General features: G+C 46.0%; 1 protein-coding gene across 1 annotated transcript in view; it reads left to right on the top strand.

The window, feature by feature from the left end:
• Positions 1-18,415, top strand: part of LOC139275785 (NXPE family member 3-like) — a 50,496-nt gene that overhangs the window by 12,420 nt on the left and 19,661 nt on the right. Inside the window, exon 3 of the mRNA XM_070892987.1 lies at positions 14,808-15,017. Within this exon, the coding sequence (XP_070749088.1) occupies positions 14,808-15,017 (210 nt within the window). The remainder of the gene's footprint in view (positions 1-14,807; positions 15,018-18,415) is intronic.

Genomic DNA, 18,415 nt, shown 5'->3' with positions numbered 1-18,415 from the left:
AATTGTTGTCTGCTTCTGAACTCTCCTTCCTATCTAGGTCATGGGGTGCTATGCAAACCCCAAAAGAATTTCCATCAATAACTTTCATTTGTATAACTCCTTTAACATAGAAAAAAGTCCCACAGCACTTCATGGAAGTATAATCGGACAAAATTTGATACTGTATCCCTATTACCCTGATGCGGAGGTATTCTAGGATATTGTCATTATCCTTTACCTCCTAATAAAAGTTTAAGGAATTTGAAACATTGACAAAGTCTGACTAATACACTTTATTAAATTAAATCAATAATATAATAAAACACAACTACTTGGCCATGCAGTGTATATGAGATAGAAGTACCATTACACATACCAAGGACTCGTTCAGGAGATCGCAAACGTGCCGTCCTGACTGCATATGCTGCCATCAGCAAGACTAGATTGAAGTTCCGCAGGAGCTTCAGTGTGCTGTATCTTTTATAGGTTTATTTACATCGGATAATTGTGGGTCCCCATTGTCATCACATTCTATGTCCATGCTGTTGATATCTAAACTCGTTTAATGGTAAGGTTAGCTACGACCATTCATGTGCATGCCTTTGATGCCTTGGGTAGTTTATTACACTTCGGACATTCATCACAACTTATTAGTTTTCTGTAGCATTCCAAGTCTCATGTACCCATTGCAGAATGAGTGCTAATATGTGGATATATATTTTAAAAGCTTACTATGGCTATTAGAACATAAGAAAATAAGAATTTAAGAAATAGGAGCAGGAGCAGGCTATATGGCCTCTCGAGCCTGCTCCGCCATTTAATACGATCATGGCTGATCTGATCATGGACTCAGGTCCATTTCCTTGCCCGGCTTCCATAACCCCTGATTTCCTTATCATTTAAGAAACTGTCCATTTAAAATGTATTCAATGTCCCAGCTTCCACAGCTATCTGAGGCAGCGAATTCCACAGATCCTCAACTCTGAGAGAAGAAATTTCTCCTCATCTCAGTTTTAAATGGGCGGCCCCTTATTCTAAGATTATGCCCTCTAGTTCTAGTCTCCCCTATCAGTGGAAACAACCTCTCTGCATCCCACCTTGTCAAGCCCCCTCATAATCTTATACGTTTCGATAAGATCACCTCTCATTCTTTTAAATTCCAATGAGTAGAGGCCCAACATACTCAACCTTTCCTCATAAGTCAACCCCCTCATCTCTGAAATCAACCTTGTGAACCTTCTCTGAACTGCCTCCAAAGCAAATATATCCTTTCGTAAATATGAAAACCAAAACTGCATGCAGTATTCCAGGTTTGGCCTCACCAATACCCTGTTCAACTGTAGCAAGATTTCCCTGCTTTTATACTCCGTCCCCTTTGTAATAAAGGCCAAGATTACATTGGCCTTCCTGATCACTTGCTGTACCTGCATACTAATCTTTTGTGTTTCATGCACAAGTACCCCCAGGTCCCGCTGTACTGCAGCACTTTGCAAACTTTCCCTATTTAAATAATTACTTGCTCTTTGATTTTTTTCTGCTAAAGTGCATGACCTCACACTTTCCAACATTATACACCATCTGCCAAATTTTTGCCCACTCACTTAGCCTGTCTATGTCCTTTTTCAGATTTTTTGTGTTCTCCTCACACATTGCTTTTCCTCCCATCTTTCTATCGTTGGCAGACTTGGCTACATTACACTCGGTCCCTTCCTCCAAGTCGTTAATATAGATTGTAAATAGTTGGGGTCCCAGCACTAATTCCTGCAGCACCCCACTGGTTACTAATTGCCACCCGAGAATGAACCATTTATCCCTACTCTCTGTTTTCTGTTCGTCAGCCATTCCTCTATCCATGCTAATATATTACCCCCAACCCCGTGAACTTTTATTTTGTGCAGTAACCTTTTATGTGGCACCTTGTCAAATGCCTTCTGGAAGTCCAAATACACTACATCCACTGGTTCCTCTTTATCCACCCTGTTCGTTACATCCTCAAAGAACTCCAGCAAATTTGTCAAACATGACTTCCCCTTCATACATCCATGCTGACTCTGCCTGACCAAATTTTGCTTTTCCAAATGTCCTGCTACTGCTTCTTTAATAATGGACTCCAACATTTTCCCAACCACAAATGTTTGGCTAACTGACCTATAGTTTCCTGCTTTTTGTCTGCCTTCTTTTTTAAATAGGGGCATCACATTTTCAGTTTTCCAATCTGCTGGCACCTCCCCAGAATCCAGGGAATTTTGGTAAATTACAACCAATGCATCCACTATCCCTGCCGCTACTTCCCTTAAGACCCTAGGATGCAAGCCATCAGGTCCAGGGGATTTGTCCGCCTTTAGTCCCATTATTTTACTAAGTACCACCTTCTTCGTGATTGTGATTGTGTTAAGTTCCTCCGCCCCCCCTATAGCCCCTTGACTATCCACTGTTGGAATATTATTAGTGTCCCCTACCGTAAAGACTGATATAAATATTTGTTCAGAGTTTCTACCATCTCCATGTTCCCCATTACTAATTCCCCAGTCTCGTCCTCTAAGAGACCAACATTTACTCTAGCCACTCTTTTCCTTTTTATATATGTATAGAAATTCTTGGTATCTGTTTTTATATTTCATGCTAGTTTACTTTCATAGTCTATCTTCCCTTTCTTAATCATTTTTTGTCATTCTTTGTTGGCTTTTCGACCAGGTCTGCCTGTACTTAGATGAATGCCTGATCTTAATCATAGTGACAAAGAACTTTATGATCTTGTTGCAGGAGGTAAGGGTGGAGGGAGCAGATATGCAGGTATGAGAAGTTCATGGAAGCAGTTGAGTGGAATTCAAGCCACTTAGTTGGTTTGCAGTTGGCTTCATCTCACTACAGTGCTTTTCGGTCTGCCTTCTGAAAGATAATAGAAATATATGAGGTTGTGTTGCATTAATCACGCACCCAGTAAATACAACGGTGAGGAGGGCAGGGATGGTGGGGTTGGTGCAGATTCATAGGCCTAAAAATTTGTTTGGCCCCCAAAACGGGCGCGGGATTCGCAATCTGCTAACAATCCGAGCTCGTTCAGAGGCCTGCAGGCAACATGCGAACTTTGTGATGCCTGCTTATTTCCCTGATTGTAGCGTTCAGCCTAGCGCTGAACACACTTTTGTCTGACTGAACGCACAGCTGGAATATTATTCCACAGGTGACAGAAACCTTCAAGTAATTTACTCAATAGGCCGTGTTTTGTATGTGAGACTAGGGTTTAGCAAATTAGTTGATGGTGGCATCTTCGCTGAGGGCAATCCTAATTTTGACTTAGCTGCTGCCTGTTTAGGTGCATCTGTCATTAGGGATCACTGGATATTTACTAGAAGTGGTAACTTTGGTTGACTCATTTATTATTTTTTTTGTCAGTGGGACCTGGCTAAAATTGACTAATTATTCAAAATGAAATATGGTGTCTTCCTAATTAGTTTGGCTCGGTATTGTTTGGCTCAGCATTGCATCAAACATTTCAAATTTAGTCACAAAAATGAGTGATGCTATTCGACCCATCTAGCTCACCCTTCCATAGTGATCCCCTATCACAGCATCCAACAACCTTTTCAATGGTTCCACAGATTTTGTCCCCAAGACCCTAGTCAGAAGACCTTTTAATCATTCATTGTAGAAAAAGTGATTCCTGTCCTTGGTCCCGATGTTGCCTTTTGCCTGATTGTATCTATGGGGCCGAACTTGGTCAAGGCCTCCGCCCGCCCAAGTGCCGCCCAAAGTGCTGCCGATGTGCCGCCGAGGTACCGGACAGTACTTTCGGCAGGGTTTTCATTGCCTCAAAGGTCGGCGGGCGGCAAATCAACGACGTTCGCCGCCAGTCTGGGCAGCAGCGGGCGGATGGACTCATTCTCAGCAGCAGAGGCGCTTGTCACCCAAGTAACGCCGCGGACGATGGAGTTGGGCCCACGGAGGGTCGAAGAGGTAAAAATAAAAATCACCACCAACCAAAAAAAACATCTGAGGACCTTCAGGGGCCCCATCCAGGTAAGTACCTGTAAAAAAATAATTTAAAAACATTCCAGTTACCTTTTTTACAGGATCTTGACCATTCAGGACAGAGCAGTCTCCACGCAGTGGTCCATCGCTGACCTGCCGTCGACTCCAGCTGACTCCCACCCGCACCAATCTGACATCTCAGCGGGTGGGAGTCTACTTACGTGCCGGCCGTCCTCTGACGTCAGTGGGCGCTTCCCGGCGGCTCTCCCTTCCCGCCCGCTGCAGGCCACGTCGAAAGTGGCACCGGGCACTTCGAGCAGAGGAATATCGGCAGTGGGCAGCAGTGGGCGGTATGTTCATCAATTGTGGCCCCAAAGTGTCCATGAACTTCATTTGTTATTTAACTTACAATAGTGCACAAAATTAACCGTTCCTATTCCATTTAAAAAGAAAGACTTGCAGTAATATAGCGCCTTCCATGACCTCCAGATGTCCCAAAGTGCTTTGACAACCAATTTTAGAAATTTAGTCACTGTTGTGAGGGATAAATATTGGCCAGGACATCAGGGAGAACTCCCCTGCTCTTCTTCGAAATAGTGCTATGGGATCATTTATGACCATCTGAGAGGGCAGATGGGGCACAGTTTAACTTCACATCTGAAAGGTGGCAACTCCGGCAGTGCAGCACTCCCTCAGTACTGCACGGGATTTTCAGTTTAGGATTTGTGCTCAACTCTTTTACCAGCTTGTATACCTCCTCTAATGTCCCCTTTTCACAATTTCATTCAATGCTCAAGAGTCCATGTTTCATTAATCGTTCCCGATTACATAGTCCTCTAATACCAGGCATTGGCCTTGTGGTCTTTCTGAGTACACCTTCCAGGAATTGATAGTTTTCCTTCTGCCTTTTTGACCAGAACTGAATGCAGAAATGAGAGAATATTGTTCACAATATTGTCATTTAACTAGAACATAAGAACATTTTAATTAGGTGCAGGAGTGGTCCATACGGTGTCTCAAGCCTGCTCCACCATTTAATAAGATCATGGCTGACATTCAACCTCAACTCTACCTTCCCACCCGATCAAAAAATCCCTTGATTCTCCTAGAGTGCAAAAATCTATCTGTCTCAGCCTTGAATATATTCAACAATTCAGCATCCACAGCCCGTTGAATTAGAGAATTCCAAAGATTCACAACCTTCTGAGTAAAGAAATTCCTCCTCATCTCACTCTTAAATGGCCGACTCCTAATCCTGAGACTATGCCACCTAGTTCTAGACTCTTCAGCCAGGGGAAACAACTTCCTTAACTAAGGAGACCAAAACTGTGCACAGTACTCCAGATGTGGTCCCATGAAAGCCCTGTACATTTAACAGAGAAACATAGAAACATAGAAAATAGGTGCAGGAGTAGGCCATTCATCCCTTCGAGGTTGCACTGCCATTCAATGAGTTCATGACTGAACATGCGACTTCAGTACTCCATTCCTGCTTTCTCGCCATACCCCTTGATCCCCCTAGTAGTAAGGACTACATCTAACTCCTTTTTGAATATATTTATTGAATTCACCTCAACAACTTTCTGTGGTAGAGAATTCCACAGGTTCACCACTCTCTGGGTGAAGAAGTTTCTCCGCATCTCGGTCCTAAATGGCTTACTCCTTATCCTTAGACTGTGACCCCTGGTTCTGGACTTCCCCAACATTGTGAACATTCTTTCTGCATCTAACCTGTCGAAACCCGTCAGAATTTTAAAGGTTTCTATGAGATCCCCTTTCATTCTTCTGAACTCCAGGGAATACAAGCCCAGTTGATCCAGTCTTTCTTGATATGTCAGTCCCGCCATCCCGGGAATCAGTCTGGCGAACCTTCGCTGCACTCCCTCAATAGCAAGAATGTCCTTCCTCAAGTTAGGAGACCAAAACTGTACACAATACTCCAGGTGTGGCCTCACCAAGGCCCTGTACAACTGTAGTAACACTTCGCTGCCCCTGTACTCAAATCCCATCGCTATGAAGGCCAACATGCCATTTGCTTTCTTAACCGTTGCTGTACCTGCATGCCAATCATCAATGACTGATGTAACATGACACCCAGGTCTCGTTGCACCTCCCCTTTTCCTAATCTGTCACCATTCAGATAATAGTCTGTCTCTCTGTTTTTAACCACCAAAGTGGATAACCTCACATTTATCCACATTATACTTCATCTGCCATGCATTTGCCCACTCACCTAACCTATCCAAGTCACTCTGCAGCCTCATAGCATCCTCCTCGCAGCTCACACTGCCATCCAACTTAGTGTCATCCGCAAATTTGGAGATACTACATTTAATCCCCTCGTCTAAATCATTAATGTACAATGTAAACAGCTGGGGCCCCAGCACAGAACCTTGTGGTACCCCACTAGTCACTGCCTGCCATTCTGAAAAGTACCAATTTACTCCTACTCTTTGCTTCCTGTCTGCCAACCAATTCTAAATCCACGTCAGCACACTACCCCCAATCCCATGTGCTTTACCTTTGCACATTAATCTCTTGTGTGGGACCTTGTCGAAAGCCCTCTGAAAGTCCAAATACACCACATCAACTGGTTCCCCCTTGTCCACTCTGCTAGAAACATCCTCAAAAAATTCCAGAAGATTTGTCAAGTATGATTTCCCTTTCACAAATCCACACTGACTTGGACCTATCATGTCACCTCTTGCCAAATGCGCTGCTATGACATCCTTAATAATTGATTCCATCATTTTACCCACTACCGATGTCAGGCTGACCGGTCTATAATGCCCTGTTATCTCTCTTCCTCCTTTTTTAAAAAGTGGGGTGACATTGGCTACCCTCCACTCCATAGGAACTGACCTAGAGTCTATGGAATGTTGGAAAATGACTGTCAATGCATCCGCTTTTTCCAAGGTCACCTCCTTAAGTATTTCCTTAAGTGCAGACCATCAGGCCCTGGGGATTTATCGGCCTTCAATCCCATCAATTTCCCCAACACAATTTCCTGACTAATAAGGATTTCCCTCAGTTCCTCCTTCTTACTAGACCCTCGGACCCCTTTTATATCTGGAAGGTTGTTTGTGTCCTCCTTAGTGAATACCGAACCAAAGTACTTGTTCAATTGGTTTGCCATTTCTTTGTTCCCCGTTATGACTTCCCCTGATTCTGACTGCAGGGGACCTATGTTTGTCTTTACTAACCTTTTTGTCATTACATATCTATAGAAGCTTTTGCAGTCCGTTTTAATGTTCCCTGCAAGCTTCCTCTCGTACTCTATTTTCCCTGCCCTAATCAAACCCTTTGTCCTCCTTTGCTGAGTTCTAAAATTTCTCCCAGTCCCCGGGTTTGTTGCTATTTCTGGCCAATTTGTATGCCACTTCCATTGCTTTAATACTGTCCCTGATTTCCCTTGATAGCCACGGTTGAGCCACCTTCCCATTTTTATTTTTACGCCAGACAGGAATGTACAATCGTTGTAGTTCATCCATGCGGTCTCTAAATGTCATCCACTGTCAACCCCTTAAGTATCATTCGCCAATCGATCATAGCAAAGTCAGGCCTCACACCTTCAAAGTTACCCTTCTTTAATTTCTGGACCATGGTCTCTGAATTAACTGTTTCATTCTCCATCCTAATGTAGAATTCCACCATATTATGGTCACTCTTCCCCAAGGGGCCTCACGCAACGAGATTGCTAATTAATCCTCTCTCATTACACAACACCAAGTCTAAGATGGCCTCCCCCCTAGTTGGTTCCTCGACATATTGGTCGAGAAAACCATCCCTTATGCACTTCAGGAAATCCTCCTTCACCGTATTGCTTCCAGTTTGGTTAGCCCAATCTGTATGCATAATAAAGTCACCCATGATAACTGCTGCACCTTTATTGCATGCACCCCTAATTTCCTGTTTGATGCCCTCCCCAACATCACCACTACTGTTTGGCGGTCTGTACACAACTCCCACTAACGTTTTTTGCCCTTTGGTGTTCTGCAACTCTACCCATATAGATTCCACATCATCCAAGCTAATGTCCTTCCTAACTATTGCATTAATCTCCTCTTTAAACAGCAATGCTACCCCACTTCCTTTTCCTTTTATCCTATCCTTCCTGAAGGTTGAATACCCTTGGATGTTGAGTTCCCAACCCTGATCATCCTGGAGCCACGTCTCTGTAATCCCAATCACATCATATCTGTTAACATCTATTTGCACAGTTAATTCATCCACTTTATTACGGATACTCCTTGCATTAAGACACAAAACCTTCAGGCTTGTTTTTTAACACCCTTTGTCCTTTTAGAATTATAATGTAGTGTGGCCCTTTTTGTTTCTTGCCTTTGTTTACTCAGCCTTCCATTATTGCTTTTTACCTTTCTACCATCTGTTTCTGACTCCATATTACTTTGCCCTCTCTCGTTGCATAGGTTCCCATCCCCCTGCCATATTAGTTTAAACACTCCCGAACTGCATTAGCAAATGTTACCCCCAGGACATCAGTTCCAGTCCTGCCCAAGTGCTGACCGTCCCTTTTGTACAGGTCCCACTTCCCCTAGAACTGGTTCCAATGTCCCAGGAATTTGAATCCCTTCCTCTTGCACCACTGCTCAAGCCACGTATTTATTCTAACTATCCTGCTCCCTCTACTCTGATTAGCACATGGCACTGGTAGCAATCCAGAGATTACTACTTTTGAGGTCCTACTTTTTAATTTAACTCCTAGCTCCCTAAATTCAGCTTGTCGGACCTCTTCATGCTTCTTACCTACATCGTTGGTACCTACATGTACCACGACAACTGGCTGTTCACCCTCGCTCTCCATAATGCTCTACAGCCACTCCGAGACATCCTTGATCCTTGCACCAGGGAGGCAACATACCATCCTGGAGTCTCGGTTGCAGCCGCAGAAACTCCTATCTATTCCCCTTACAATAGAGTCCCCTTTCATTATAGCTCTCCCACTCTTTTTCCCGCCCTTCTGTGCAGCAGAGCCACCCATGGTGCCATGAACCTGGCTGCTGGTACCTTCCCCTGGTAAGTCATCTCCCCCAACAGTATCCAAAATGGTATATCTGTTTTGGAGGGCGATGATCGCAGGGGACTCCTGCACTACCTTCCTGCTCTTGCCTTGTCTCTTGGTCACCCATTCACTATCTGTCCTAACCCTTACCTGCGGTGTGACCAACTCACTAAATGTGCTATCCACACAATCTCAGCATCACGCATGCTCCAGAGTGAGTCCATCCGCAGCTCCAGTGCCGTCATGCGGTCTGTCAGGAGCTGCAGCTGGACACACTTCCCGCACACATCGTATTCAGGGACACTGGAAGTGTGCCTGACTTCCTACATAGCACAGGAGGAGCATGACACGGGTCCGAGCTCTCTTGCCATGACTTAACCCTTAAATTAATTTACTTACTAAAATTTACTTAAACACCAAACAGCTACTTAGTAGTTCACTGCCAATTAAACCAATCTAAAAGTCAGTCTAAAAGAGAGTTATACTTACCAGTCGAAGAGCCAACCACTTACCAGTTTGGCTGTGACATCACCTCTTGATTTCGCACCCCTCTATCTTTGTCTGCAGCTGGTTGGACTGGTCTCTGGGCCTCCATCTCCTACTCTTGCACTCCTTATCAGCTGCTCTAGTGTCAACACTGGTAGGAAAAACAAGACAAAACAGCACCTGCCACCCCCACTTGCCCGAACTCACCCATTTACCAAACTCACGAATGCCACTCTTTGCTGCTGCAATTGTAAAAGAAAGAAAGACTTGCATTTATACAGCGCCTTTCACGACCGCCGGACGTCTCAAAGCACTATACAGCAATGAAGTACTTTTGGAGTGTAATCACTGTTGTAATGTGGCAAGCACAGCAAGCTCCCACAAACAGCAATATGATAATGACCAGATAATCAGTTTTTGTTATGTTGATTGAGGGATAAATATTGGCCAGGAAACGAGAGATAACTCCCCTGTTCTTCTTCGAAATAGTACCATGGGATCTTTTACGTCCACATGAAAGAGCAGACAGGGCCTCAGTTTAATGTGTCATTCAAAAGACGGTACCTCCAATAGTGCAGCACTCCCTCAGTCCAGCACTGGAGTGTCAGCCTAGATTTATGTGCTCAAGTTTCTGGAGAGGGACTTAAACACACAAGCTTCTGACTTAGAGGCGAGTGTGCTGCCCACTGAGCCATAGCTGACACTTCCGGATTCTGTGGCAAGACTTCCGTACTCTTGTACTCCAACCACCTTGCAATAAAAGCCAAAATTAATTTGCCATCTTAATTGCTTGCTCACTTGAGGATTAAAAATTCATGTACATATCGTCACTCCATAATGCCATGAAATGGCGATAAAATGGCAGCCGCTACTTTTTCACTCGCTGGTGGTGGGTCCCGCAGCAGCCGCTGTATTCCACTCCCCCTTTGCACTGCCAGTAACTGTCAGCACTCTGTGTAAAAATGTTTTTTTAAATGGCGGCGTAGTGACGTCAATCGATGCAATGCTGACTTAACGTCACCAACGTGAACTTTGACCACAACACTGAATTCAGCCCTGGGTCCTAGGCACATCAGGTTAACCTCGTGTGTAAGCAGGCTGACAGTGGCGATGGCTGAAGCTCTTAAAAGAGATACGTACTTCATTCAGATAAGTTTGAATTTAAAAGTGTTGACTGTTTTTTCAATTTTATTGAACTGCTGGCTTGCTGCAATAGATGTGAAAAGTTTTTTAAATGTGTAGACAGTGCTGCTGGACACTTGCAAGGGCTCGTATGGTAAAGGAAGGCCTTGAGAAGACAGAAAATGCTGCAAATACTCAGGATTTCACACAATATCCGTGGAGAGTAACACAGAATTCACGTCTCAGGTTAACATGCTGCCTGACCCATTGAGTATTTTCAGCATTTTATGCTATCATTTCACATTGACAGCATCGAGTTGCAGAGCCAAGAGGAAGACGCAGAAGAGGACTAAGCCGAATAGGAGGAATCAGACCGAAGGATGCATCCCAGATAGCCCCTTTGTAGCCGGGATAACTGGGATGGAATCATCTGCCTGATGTCCCATTGGCTGGGAAAACTGCTTCTTCCTGTTAACCCATTGGCTGGACAGGATGCCTCCTTTGAACCACTGGCTGGGCAGGCTGCATTTCTTGGGTGTGTGAAATGTTGAAGACACAAGGGTGGAGTTGTGCTGATGGGAGGGCGGGAAAGCAAGCGGTGAATGCCAGAAGGAGGATAACGTAAGAGGATACCCGCATCATATACTTTCAGTGCCGTCACTGGCCAAGGGTGCAACCATGCCACTGCCAACAATATCCTGCATTGTCTCCTCCAAGGGGGTGAGGTGAGGCTAGGAATGGGAGATGTGCAACATCATTGGTGCAGATTGTTGGTAGGTGAGTGACTGGGGGTTGTTCATTGAGCAGTGTGTGATTCTAATGGTGTCATTGGTAGGAGAAACATTCATTGACCTGGACTAGTAGTGTGGCATCATGAAGATTCTTTGGGCACTGGAGCCAGCTGGTGTGTTGACACTGCTAGCAGTGATGGCCTTAGTGATGTACTTTCACATCATCCTTTCTGGAGGGCCTTCTGACCTCTGTGGGTAGAGGGCTGGGCTTGCAGTGTTGACCCCATGCACAAAGCTGGAGTACTGAGTGTGAGACCCTTGGTTCCACTTCCCTAGCTTGCTGAGCCATTTGTGTTAGTGCTGAGGCCGTTTTCCCATTTGTTGAGGATAGGAAGGTAATTCAGCATTACCAGCTAGTTATTCACATTTGGAATTTCTTTTAAATATTGAATATTTCTTAAAAGGCAAAAAGGGCTGAAAAATGTATTGATTCACTGCAGTTTATCTTGTATTGCTTCGGTGTGCATGGCCCCTTTAAAATTCAGACCTCTTCACTGCCCACAATTCCTTGCGAGCTTCGCGCACAGAAACTTCATCCCGGATCCCTCCAGCAACGATACCAGGATGGCATTGCATGGAAGGTCATGTATTCACGCCGGTAGTGTCTCTCCACCATATTTCAGTGCCTCAGCTGGGATTCCATCCGCTCCCGTAGCCTTGTTGCTCTTGAGCTGTCTAATGGCTTTTTCTACCTCGTGTAGTGTTGGGGTTTTACTGAGGTGGTGGCGGGTAGCATACTGTGGGATGAACTCGAGAACACTCGATTCAAAGGCAGAGTCTCGATTGAGGAGATCTTCGAAGTGCTCCTTCCAGTGGGCCCTGACTGCCTCGGTGTCCTTGATGAGTGTTTTCTCGTTCTTGGCCAGCAGTGGGGTGGGGCCTTGGGTGTTTGGACCGTAGGTGGCCTTGAGTGCGATGAAGAATCCTCGCACATCATGGTTGCCAGCCAGCTGCTGTATCTCCTATGCTTTCTCCATCTACCACCTGTTCTTTAGGTCCTGGGTTTTTTGTTGGACCTCAGCCTTGAGCCGTCTGTAATGCTGATTTGCTGCTCCCGAGTTATGTTGTTGTTTAAGGCTCAGAAATGCCATGCCCTTGTGATCATTCTCATCAAACCAGTCCTGATGTTTCCTGGTTGAGTGACCGAGCGTCTCTTTGCAGGTACTGGTTATGGAGACCTGGAGGGCAGACCAAGCGCTGTGGGCATTCTGCGTTTCTGGGTCATCAAGGCACAGCAGGTTAGCTATGAGGCGATGACTGAATCGGGCTCTCTTAGATGGGTCTTTAAGTGCCCGCCATTGACTTTTTTGCAGCACTGCTTCTGCTGCCCCCTCCGCTTTGGGGCTATCTGGAGGGAGAAGAGCATGCTGGGAGATCTCAGTGATGCTGTGATCGTGACCATCTTTAAAAAAGGGGACAAGTTCGACTGCAACAACTACAGAGGAATCTCCCTGCTATCAGCCACTGGGAAAGTCGTCGCTAGAGTCCTCCTCAACCGTCTTCTCCCTGTGGCTGAGGAGCTCCTCCCAGAGTTACAGTGCGATTTCGTCCCCTATGGAGCACAACAGACATGATTTTTGCAGCGCAACAGTTGCAGGAAAAATGCAGGGAACAGTGCAGCCCTTATACATGTCCTTCTTTTTGACCTTACAAAGGACTTTGACACTGTCAACTGCGAGGGTCTATGGAGCGTCCTCCTGCATTTCGGATGCCCCCAAAAGTTCGTCACTATCCTCCGCCTGCTCCATGCCGACATGCAGGCCGTGATCCTTACCAACGGATCCATTACAGACCAAATCCATGTCCGGACTGGGGTCCAACAGGGTTGCATCATTGCCCCAACCCTCTTCTCAATCTTCCTCACTGCCATGCTCCACCTCACAGTCAACATGCTCCCCGCTGGAATGGAACTAAACTACAGAACCAGTGGGAACCTGTTTCACCTTCGCCATCTCCAGGCCAGGTCAAAGACCACCCCAATTTCTGTCGTCGAGCTACAGTATGCGAAAGACGTATGTGTCTGCGCACATACAGAGGCTGAACTCCAGGACATAGTTGACATATTTACTGAAGTGTACGAAAGCATGGGCCTTATGCTAAACATCCGTAAGACAAAGGTCCTCCACCAGCCTGTCCTCGCCGCACAGCACTGCCCCCCAGTCATCAAGATCAATGGTGCGGCCCTCGACAATGTGGACCATTTCCCATACCTCGGGAGCCTCTTATCAGCAAGAGCAGTCATTGATGACGAGATCCAACATCGCCTCCTGTGCGCCATTGCAGCCTTCGGCCGCCTGAGGAAAAGAGTGTTTGAAGACCAGCTCCTCAAAACTGTCACCAAGCTCATGGTCTACAGGGCTGTCGTAATACCCACCCTTCTCTATGGCTCAGAGACATGGGCCATGTACAGTAGACACCTCCAGTCGCTGGAGAAATACCACCAACGATGTCTACGCAAGATCCTACAAATCCCCTGAGAGGACAGACGCACCAATATTAGCGTCCTCGACCACGCCAACATCCCCAGCATTGAAGCACTGACCACACTTGATCAGCTCCGCTGGGCAGGCCTCATTGCCTCATTGTCCGCATGCCAGACACGAGACTCCCAAAGCAACCGCTATACTTGGAACTCTTTCACAGCATAGGAGCCAAAGGTGGGCAGAGCAAACGTTAAAAGGACACCATCAAAGCCTCCCTGATAAAGTGCAACATCCCCACTGACACCTGGGAGTCTCCGACCAAAGACCGTCTTAAGTGGAGGAAGTGCATCCGGGAGGGCGTTGAGCACCTCGACTCTCATCGCCGAGGGCATGCAGAAATCAAGCGCAAGAAAAGGAAAGAGTGAGCGACAAACCTGTCCCACCCACCCTTTCCCTCAAAGGCTATCTGTCCCACCTGTGACAGGGAGTTTGGTTCTCGTATTGGACTGTTCAGCCACCTAAGGACTCATTTTAACAGTGGAAGCAAGTCTTCCTCGATTCTGAGGGACTGCCTATGATGACGATGTATGGAAGGTGAGTGCTGCACCACCTATCTCCATGCCCCCAGACCAATTTCACTCGCTTAACTTTGTGGCCATATCCAGTAGCCGTGAACTACAGTTGCTGGTGACACTGGCAACTTTGGCGAACACAAGTGTTTCCTCCTCTGTGTTTCCCGTACTAGCATGCCTAAATCTCAATGAACACCAAGATTTAATAGTTTCTCATAAGTTAAAAAATATTCTGTTTTTCAATTCTTCCCACCTCACTGTTCCCTACCTATTTCTCTTTAATTTTTCTGCTTAACTTTCATAACTACAGAAGGCCCTTTGGGATTGGTCATTGTCCCAGAAACCATGATTACCGAAATGAAAAATCCTTGGATAACATATGTGTATGGTGCAGTGCATTGGTATTTGTGTATCTCAATTCCTTTCTCTTTATTTTCAGGCACGGATCTTGGAAAATGTTTCCCTGGCAAGCCTCTGCTTTCACCATCTGGATTTTATTATCAGGACCAGTGGATGGCAAAAACCTGTAACATTCAGCGCTTCGACACACCTGCAAGTATTACAGACTGCCTTCGAGGAAAAAAAGTTTTCATTTTTGGAGATTCCACTATACGCCAGTGGTTTGAATATTTGATAGGATTTGTGCCAGGTTAAGTTTAATTATTTCTCATTATCTATTTTCGTGTGATCTGCTTTATATTACGTATACTCCAGTCCAGATGCAGTTTTGTATACTTAGCAAGCGATTTTTTCTTCCTTGAACATGAATATATAGGTCGCCATTTCTACACAACACAACTGAAGCAACTGGAAAATGGAAATTTCCACAGGGTGAACGTTTTGCTGGAGGGAGCCCATTCTTGATATTCATGCCAGTGCACTCTGAGAAGATTATTACCAATAAAACATTCACATGGATCTTATTTTCATCACAAACCAGCAAATGTGATAACTATTAAAATAAAAATAGGCAGATTAAAACTAGTCAAACAGAAAGATTGGGAACTTGGGGAAACGAGAAGATTGGGAAAATTTTAAACAACAGCAAAGAATGACTAAAAAAGCAATAAAGAAAGGAAAGATAGATTACGAAGGTAAACTTGCGCAAAACATAAAAACAGATTGTAAAAGCTTTTACAGATATATAAAAAGGAAAAGAGTGACTAAAGTAAATGTCGGTCCCTTAGAAGATGAGAAGGGGGATTTAATAATGGGAAATGTGGAAATGGCTGAGACCTTAAACAATTATTTTGCTTCGGTCTTCACAGTGGAAGACACAAAAACCATGCCAAAAATTGCTGGTCACAGGAATGTGGGAAGGGAGGACCTTGAGACAATCACTATCACTTGGGGGGTAGTGCTGGACAGGCTAATGGGACTCAAGGTAGACAAGTCTCCTGGTCCTGATGAAATGCATCCCAGGATATTAAAAGAGATGGCGGAAGTTATAGCAGATGCATTCGTTAGAATCTAACAAAATTCTCTGGACTCTGGGGCGTTATCATCGGATTGGAAAGCAGCTAATGTAACGCCTCTGTTTAAAAAAGGGGGCAGACAAAAGGCAGGTAACTATAGGCCGGTTAGTTTAACATCTGTAGTGGGGAAAATGCTTGAAGCTATCATTAAGGAAGAAATAGCGAGACATCTAGATAGGAATAGTGCAATCAAGCAGACACAGCATGGATTCATGAAGGGGAAATCATGTTTAACTAATTTACTGGTATTCTTTGAGGATGGCGGGACTGACCTATCAAGAAAGACTGGATCAACTGGGCTTGTATTCACTGGAGTTCAGAAGAATGAGAGGGGACCTCATAGAAACATTTAAAATTCTGACGGGGTTAGACAGGTTAGATGCAGGAAGAATGTTCCCAATGTTGGGGAAGTCCAGAACCAGAGGTCACAGTCTAAGGATAAGGGGTAAGCCATTTAGGACCGAGATGCGGAGGAACTTCTTCACCCAGAGAGTGGTGAACCTGTGGAATTCTCTACCACAGAAAGTTGTTGAGGCCAATTCACTAAATATATTCAAAAAGGAGTTAGATGAGGTCCTTACTACTAGGGGGATCAAGGGGTATGGCGAGAAAGCAGGAATGGGGTACTGAAGTTGAATGTTCAGCCATGAACTCATTGAATGGCGGTGCAGGCTAGAAGGGCCGAATGGCCTACTCCTGCACCTATTTTCTATGTTTCTATGTTTCTATAACAAGCATGGTGGATAGAGGTGTACCGATGGATGTGGTGTATTTAGATTTCCAAAAGGCATTCGATAAGGTGCCACACAAAAGGTTACTGCAGAAGAGAGAGGTACACGGAGTCAGAGGAAATGTATTAGCATGGATAGAGAATTGGCTGGCGAACAGAAAGCAGAGAGTCGGGATAAATGAGTCCTTTTTGGGTTGGAAATCGGTGGTTAGTGGTGTACCACAAGGATCAGTGCTGGGACCACAACTGTTTACAATATACATAGATGACCTGGAAGAGGGGACAGAGTGTAGTGTAACAAAATTTGCAGATGTCACAAAGATTAGTGGGAAAGCAGGTTGTACAGAGGACACAGAGAGGCTGCAAAGAGCTTTGGATAGGTTAAATGAATGGGCTAAGGTTTGGCAGATGGAATACAATGTCGGAAAGTGTGAGGTCATCCACCTTGGGAAAAAAAACAGTAAAAGGGAATATTATTTGAATGGGGAGAAATTACAACATGCTGCGGTGCAGAGGGACCTGGGGGTCCTTGTGCATGAAACTCTTTTAGAGTCTACCTGCAAAACATAAAACATTTATCCGTGCCACCCGACCTGGATGACACACCAGACATTTACAAGGCCCTTTTTTTTGGGCACTAAAATCAAATTTTTTCCTTTTTCCAGTGCCCCCTATAAAAGGGAGGGGGGGGACACTAAAAGCACCGGCAATTAAAACAAATTAAACTTTAAAACGTAAAATCAAATTAAAATTTGGTTGCCGGGCGTGATGATGCACTCCAGTCCCTCCGGTGCCCACCTCTCGCGGAAGGCCGCGAGCGTACCGGTGGACACCGCGTGTTCCATCTCCAAGGACACCCTGGACCGGATGTAAGAGCGGAAGAGAGGCAGGCAGTCAGGTTGAACGACCCCCTCGACCGCCCGCTGCCTGGACCGGCTGATGGCACCCTTGGCCGTGCCCAGGAGCAGTCCTACGAGGAGGCCTTCGGACCTACCTGCTCCCCTCCGCACAGGGTGCCCAAAGATCAGGAGAGTGGGACTGAAGTGCAGCCAGAATTTCAGGAGCAGCCCCTTCAAATAATAAAACAGGGGCTGCAACCTTGTGCATTCCATAAAAACATGGAACACGGACTCTTCCAGACCGCAAAAATTGTAGGCGGCCTGGGAGTCCGTGAACCGGCTTAAAAATTTGTTGCACGGCACTGCTCCGTGCACCACCCTCCAGGCCAAGTCCCCAATGAATAGTGGGAGGACTCCCGCATAGAGTGCCCTCCATCGGGGACCCCCGCCTCCTCCGGACGGCAAGATGGTACGCCATGGCGTGTCCGGACGGCCGACGAGGATGGCAAAGTTGAGAGTGTGCAGGAGCAGCCCCTACATGAAACCCCTCCGCGCGGAACTGAAAGGCACGGAGGGGATTTCCCCGAGGCGGCTCAAGTTGTGAGGCGCCGGCCCCCGAGGGAGGTTCCGGGATTTGGCGCCAATGAGGAATTCCGTCCGGACGGGGGTCAGTTCGGACGGGATCTCCCCACATGCTTTAGCCTCCTCGATGCACCTAACGGAGTCAGGGCCCAAACCTGTTTTTAGCGACTCGATGGCTTCGGCCGCATGGCGGACATCGGCTGAATTTAGGCGCCGCGCCAGCGTGCCTGGCGCCATCCAGCCCGCTCCTCCACCATCGAGCATGTCCCTGACCCTGGTCACCTCACCAGCCACAGCCCTCTCTTCCGACCGCCACATAAAACCTCGGTCGTGGAGGTACGGATTCCCGAGCAGCAGCTCCTGCAGGACAGCCGCCACTCCAGCCGGCGGAGAGCTGCGCTTGGTGGAGACTTTGTTCCAG

The sequence above is a fragment of the Pristiophorus japonicus genome, chromosome 11 (genome assembly GCF_044704955.1).
Source record: "Pristiophorus japonicus isolate sPriJap1 chromosome 11, sPriJap1.hap1, whole genome shotgun sequence".
Lineage (NCBI taxonomy): Eukaryota > Metazoa > Chordata > Chondrichthyes > Pristiophoridae > Pristiophorus > Pristiophorus japonicus.
Note: the sequence above shows the minus strand (reverse complement) of the source record. Positions and strands in the feature narration are given on the sequence as shown.